The 7,180-nt window shown below is 32.7% G+C and overlaps 1 protein-coding gene across 1 annotated transcript; it reads right to left on the reverse strand.

Moving 5' to 3' along the window:
- Positions 1–2,719: 2,719 nt before the first annotated feature.
- On the reverse strand, positions 2,720–7,035 carry LOC114191232 (SNF2 domain-containing protein CLASSY 1-like). The gene is made up of 5 exons (XM_028080408.1): positions 6,984–7,035; positions 6,452–6,708; positions 5,096–6,292; positions 4,756–4,902; positions 2,720–4,648 (listed from the first exon to the last, which is right to left on the reverse strand). The coding sequence occupies exons 1-5, from the start codon at positions 7,033–7,035 to the stop codon at positions 2,720–2,722; spliced, it is 3,582 nt and encodes a 1,193-aa protein (XP_027936209.1).
- Between the last annotated feature and the right edge of the window lie 145 nt (positions 7,036–7,180).

Raw genomic sequence — 7,180 nt, forward strand, 5'->3', positions numbered from 1 at the left:
GGAAACTACTAGGTGAGTTTTTTAAAATGGGCCAAGGACAAATAAATCTCAGCGAGGCAAGGTGGCACACATCTTGGCATATATATGGACAAGAAACTGATGCATTAAATAGCCTTGGTAATGCAATAATAGGCCAATTTGAATTTTATGACAGTGAGGATAAGACATTCATTGGCAAATTCATTAGTATTTATGAGAGGAAAAAAACAGTTCTAAAGGTAATCAAGTGAGGTGGTCTCCAACTATGTAATATAAAATATAAAAATGGTTTGATTCCCAAGGTAAGAACCATCTAGAAATACATACATTCACTATTGATATCTGAGATTAAGTAGTTGCGTTTGTTTCTATTTTCTATAAAACTTCTGTAATAGAGAATTAGGGGTGACAATTAGGGTCTGGCCTGGCGGGTCAATCTGTAGGCCCGCACAAAATATGTGGGGTAGGCCTATAAGTTGAACCTACAAGCCCGTCACAGTTTGACCCGCATAAGCCCGCGCAGGCCGACCCGCAACTTGCACTTGTATATATTAGTTACTTCTTTTGTGGACTTTTGCATTAACGTTCCAAATTCATGTATAAATGGAAAAGATAAGTATTATGTATATTTTAATGTGCTAAAATTTAAAGAATACAGAATATATTGTGTATGTCATAGTATGAATATGAATATGATGAAAATGTTGAATTATCAATTTATTATCCAACTCTCCAAAATCTTCACTTAATTTTGTAAACTTCTTAAAGTCCAATTCTTAAACATTGAAATTTCTATCATAAGAATTAAAAAAAAAAAAGCGAGCCCGTGGACCAAGTAATATGCGGGACGGACCAATAATTGTCGTATCTTGTTTTACCTTGTTTGATGTCAGAATGAGAACCAGCTTTTAGGCCCAAACTTTTATTTATTTATCTTTTAGTTTTTTTTCTCTCTCATTTTTTTTTTCTTTTACATGCATCTATTTACCTTTCCTTCACTCTTTTTTCTCTCTCCAAGTTTTGACCTTAATCTCTTTTACAAACAAATCTCATCCCATAAAACTTAGTAAGTTTTGAATCAAATTTATCTTGTTGTAATTGAATTTATAATACGTATATTTTTAATTAATATTTTTTTAATTATAACTTTTTTTATTAATGATCAATTTACATACTAATTTATAAATTAAAAATTATTGATAATTATAATAATTTTAAAAAATTATAACCAACTCACATATTAGTGATATAATTAAAATAATTTCTATTATGATAGTTTATAAATTAGTCACTACTATAAAATTGCTATGTAAGTTTTGATACTAAGAAAAAATTAATATCTAAATTAGTTTTTGATTAAAAAATTAATTTGAAATTGATTTTTATATTTTTTTTCATAAAATTAGTTACTATTTAATAATTTTTTTATAGTGTTTTTTCATATTTATGATTATTTTTTTAGTTAAGATTATTTATTTTCTCAATTGTACCGTCTTGAATTTTTTTTATTTATTTTTTATTCAACTATTGCATGAAGTAAAAGTTATTTTCAAATTAGAAAAGTTACCTTAAATCAAATTTGATTTATTTATTTTGTTGAATAACAGACTAATGTCGTTGAAATTAGTTGATATGATTATTGTCGAATAATTGCTTTAAATTGAATCTGGCGTGTCAGATTCAAATGAGACTTTATACTTCTTGTGATTGATATACGAAATAAAATATATGTTAGATAAGTAATTTTATTTATATATATTATTCTCTTTTTTTAACTTACTAATTACTTGACTTGTTTTATATTTATAAAATTCACATACATTTTTTTCTTGTATCACTTGATTATACTCTTTTTTAACATTGTGTGGTTATATTTAAACGGTGTATTAACATAGTCGATGGATAAAATAGATTTATATTTAATATTTTTATTTGTTGTTTGTATTTGTTTATATTTATTTTTTAATTTTACATTTTGAATATATATTTTTAATTTAAAATAATTATTTTATCAATTTTAATTATACCACATACATTTTTCAATTTTATTTGTTTTTCTATTTGACATTTTTTTAAGCATAACTTTTATTTAATTATAGAACTATCTCCAAATAAATAAGAATCATTTATAATAAAATTACACCAATAAAAATAATGTTATTATTTTTTTATCATAAAAAATGTAAACACACACCATATATTTTCACAAGTATAATGTGAATATTAAATTATAAATTTATAAATGAAATGAGATTTTATTTTAAGGATTAAATTAATTTGCTGGGATTTGCCACTAAGAAAAAAATTTAGATTCACCACAAATATAAAAAAAAAAAAAACATGATACTACTTTAACCTAAACAGTTAATAATTTACTTGTTCTTATATCTGATTCAATTTTATCACTATTATTTGAATTTTTTAACTCGTGTTTAAATTTTATCATTATTTTAAATTTTTGGTTTTAATTTATTTATAACCAGAAATACTAGAATCGACTTAATTTTCTTGTTACCAAATAATTTAAAATAAAAATTCTTATTCAAAATAAAACATTCAAGTTTATAAAATAAAAGATTTAAAAAAAATAAAAGATAGAGGAATGTATCTAAAAAGATAGAGGTCTTCTAATGCACAGCAACATTATCTGAAGGGAAGTCCATATATGAACTTATAATGTTATCTGCATGGCATCAATGTTACAAGATAAGAAAAACCATCAATTTAATCCCCAAAATACTTATATTGACCTATTTAGCTCGGTTGAGTTTGTGGAAGCTTTATGATTCTTGAGTATCATGTGAATTGATTTGGACTTGTCTTCTTCAACTATTTCCCTGAGTATGTCATCTTCAATCATCTCTACTTGGGAGTGTGAGGTGTTCTCATGGAAGGCCTCACTGAAAATCATGCTGGAAAGCCACTCTTTCCAAGTCGTTCTTTTGTACTTATCTTCCTCTAATGTGCCTGTTGCCAAAAGCTGATACACATAAACCATCTTTTTCTGACCAGGACGAAAGGCCCTTGCAATAGCTTGCTTTGTCTTCGATGGATTCCACTCTGAGTCCAGAAAAATCACTCTCGAAGCTGCTGTCAAACTAATACCTTCTGCACAAGCTGTAATGGAAGCAAGGAGCACCTTCGATGGTCCTTTCGCTTCTTCAAACTTATCTATCACTTTCCCACGTTCAAACAGTTCTTGTTCCCCATTGAGCAACAGAATTTCTCTACCTTTCTGCCATTTCAACACCACCTCAAATAACTCTACCAATAACTTCACAGGTGCATGATTGTGGCAGAATATAAGTACTTTCTCCTTCTCCATAACACGGAGAACGAGACTCATAACAAATTTAACTTTTGACCCTACTTTCAAATCATACCTGCATTTCTCCAGCTGCTGCAGCTGCTCCAGAGGGATAAACTTCTCTGCATACGAGGCTGTTTTAACCAACCATGGATGTATTGATCCGAGGATTATCAAAAGCTCTAACTCCAGAGGGAATCCCGCGCAATCAGCCATTTTCCTGTGCAGTTTCTCCAAAATTTCACTCTGCATGCCACCTGTGTTCATCAGCAACGTATACATTTGCAAGCCAGGAACACTGTCAAAACTTGTGCTCTCATAAATATCTACGAAACCGCTTGTAATTTTCTTCAACATGGTTAGACCTTGCATTCTCTCATGTTCGTCACTTGAATCAACTTTCCCAGCAATGTTGTCTAAGAACAATTTTCTAGCTTGTGACTCCAGCAAATGGCGTTCCTTCTCTGCCCTTTTTCTTTTCCTTCTGTCGTTTGGGTCTAACTCTTTCAGCACTTCGTATATAAACTTTGGTCTTGCCAAGCAAAGTGTGTTAAAGTATTCACAGAAGTTATTCTGAAATAACGTACCAGAAAGTAGAATTCTTATATCTGTTTGCACTTTCATCAACACTTTCCTCAACTTTGATTTAGTGCTTCTAGGATTGTGACCTTCATCAAGTATCAGGATCCCAGGACTTTCCCTCAATGCTTTAGCCAAATACTTTCTGGGTGTAAACCCTGAACCCTCTCTCATCAATGCTAAAAAAGAGGCATAACTCATGATCAGAACACCTGGGTTTGCTTGCCACTTTTTTATTTTGTCCAAGCAGTTCAAAATATGCTTGACATCTCTATTTGGATGTAGAAAAGGAGGAAGGGCAATTGAATTTTGCATATCGTCTCTCTGAGGTCTACGGCTTCCATGAATCAGATACACTGGCATAGAAATATCCCATTTGATGAATTCTTTGTGCCAAGTGTGAAGAGTGGTTGTTGGAGCAAGGACAAGAGGCTTCATCCCCGGAAATAGCTTTGAATAGCTAATGAGAAATGCAATGATGAGAAAAGTTTTACCAGATCCAGGAGAATGAGATATGATACAACCCCCTCTTCTTTCGGATTCTGCATCCATTAGTGTTGGATCCGTAGACCCACCAATATTTTGCCAAAGAAATTCGAAAGCTTTCTTTTGGTGGACATGCATCTTTTCTCTAAGTTCAGGGATCAACTTCCAGACGTTGTCATGTTCCATAGAAGTAAGTTCATCACGAGTTGATAACTGATGGAAAACATCATCTTTATCACCCTCTTCTCCACTGCATTGCCTCTCCTCTTGGTGCCTCGCTCGGTAATGCTTTTCTAGCTGTAAATGTTTTGAACAAATCAGGAGACTATAATTGCATAGGCCTTTTGAAAAAAACATCATCAAAGAAATCAAACCGTACACTTCAAATTTTGAATTTGACTTACAAAGGGTGGCGTCACGTACTTTATCTCAGTTTTCACAGAGCCACATTTGAAACAACAAATTCCAATTTGTTCATTCAATCTGTAGTCATGTGGACAAGTATGATTAGGTTCTTCGGAATTCTCAACAAAATTGGCAGCATTTGAATCCTGATGTGACAGTTAAACTGATCAGATCAACCTTAGAATGTAAGATAAAAAACCAGAATATACAGAGACAAATCAAGGAAGGAGTAAATATGATTATAGAACAACATGAATAGTACTTCTTCAGAAACTGCATTTCAGTTTTATCTGTTAAGAGAAATGCAACATAGAAAAGGAATCAATGGTTATAACTTACTTCTTCAATATGATATGATGCCATTGCCATCTCCATCTCTCTCCACAGCATATCTATCTCAGAGATTTGTTCATCTTCCTCTGTTTGAGGCGTTTCTGCTTCCTTCTTTTTCTCCGATCTGTTGATTTCGTTCCACACTTCCATTACAGTTGGTTCTTCTTTTGTTGGAGTTCTATAAATATCCTTGAAGTAAGAATCAATCATTTCCTCGTAGGCAGATGCATTTAAACTTCTATCATTTCTTCTGTTGAAGTTTAAATTTGAATTCAAGTCTCCACATCCAGGATCACAACCTTCATCACCTTTCAGATCTAAAGGTCTCTTCCTCTTACGCTCAGTGTTGCTGTAATTTGCATTACCTCTAGTAACGTTGTCATTGAGGGCATGATGCTCAGGGACTAATGAATCTCCTTCTTCAAGAAGAGAAACACTAGCAAGTTGAGTTTGATGTTCATTTTGACCGTCCTCACCAGACTTTATTTCATTTTTTCTATTCCTCCTGCAGTATACTTTAATCTCTCTGCTAGAACACATGTCATCACCATCTTCCTTCCCTTTCTTGGTCTTGTATGGCCAGGTTCGAACATCGCCAACCTTTATTTCAGAAACATTATCACAACTAAAGTACCGTTCAGGTGGTATGTTCCTACGTCCCGATCGTCTTAAGCCCTGAACATCATCACGGGAATCATCTGCATGGCCATTTGCATCAGTGTCAGATGCATCAACTTGAGTAACAATGGGCTTTAACGTGCCATCGTGACTCACCTCAAAATTAAAAACACTTATCCGAGGTTTCATGTTTAATGAAGAGCTGCCAACATCCCTATCTAAAATTTGATACACAATCTTGTTTTGCACAGATCTTACACAAAATGAAACCTTCTTTAAAGAAGATATAACAACTAACCATGAAAGATCAGATAAAAATTTTCCATTGATCAATTTAGTATGCGACAGATTGGAGCAATCTTCGGATAATTCCCATCGATAGTGTTGATCTTCACAAACACTACGATCAAGCTTCTGGAGGATGGCAATCTCATTTATTCCGATTACCTTAACCTCTTTACTAAGAGTTCTTATCTTCCTACCAAGTGAACCTTGATTAACATACAAGTTTACATAATACAGACACGAGCATCCTGAACTATGGGGTTTTCTCTGTATAGAATTTATTTTAGCATCAACCCACACCTACAATTAAATTGATAAAGAGAAACTTGGTTAGAATTTAAATGTCCTTAAGACTATATTGTAATTCATAGATTAAAGAAGAGAATCAAACAACCAATATCAAGGAAAACTGACAAATTCAATTTAACAGAGATCTAAAACTAAAAAACCTTTACTTACCTTGTTATCAGAAAATCCATCTGAGTTAGTATCACCACTCTGCTGAGATGCTGAGAGAACACAAATGTCAATCCCACCTCTTAAAAATTCTGAGCAATCTGATAAAGTGGCTTTTCGTGATCTTATTCTAAGCTCTGAAAAAGGGCCCTCCTCTATGGTCCTATGGTGATTATCTATGGATTGCAGACTCGTAATTCCTGCCTCAATTTTTATGAGCTCTACAGCTTGCCATGAACCAGACAGAAGTGTCTCGAATGCTGTTAAAAACAAAATTTTGGGGAAGTTAAAATGGTGGAGAGACTAATGATATGTAATGACTAAGGAAAAAAGATTTGCAGCAAATTGGTACAAATAATAGGAATGAACTAGGAATAAAAATTTCACTGTGAATTAAAGATGTTCCTCAGTTGAATCAGAGCATTTTCAACTTCTCCATTATCATAAAATCCACTATCTAATATTGTACTGATATTTATTTTTGCTGTATTATTTGTCATGCATGGTGATGATGGAGATATAAGGAAATACTTACCATAAGCGTGGAATGGATTCTTTGATTGCCGTGAATGTCTTCTTTTCTGCATTATGGAGTTTAACTTGTATTGTGTTTGTGTGCAACTACAGTACTAGGGTTTTATATCAGCACCTGCAGTACTAGATAGTATTAGGAACAAGTATAACATCCAAACTACTACGAATCACTCATAACATTTGCAATCCCCCAACTAA

Source organism: Vigna unguiculata, chromosome 1 (genome assembly GCF_004118075.2).
Source record: "Vigna unguiculata cultivar IT97K-499-35 chromosome 1, ASM411807v1, whole genome shotgun sequence".
Taxonomy (NCBI): domain Eukaryota; kingdom Viridiplantae; phylum Streptophyta; class Magnoliopsida; order Fabales; family Fabaceae; genus Vigna; species Vigna unguiculata.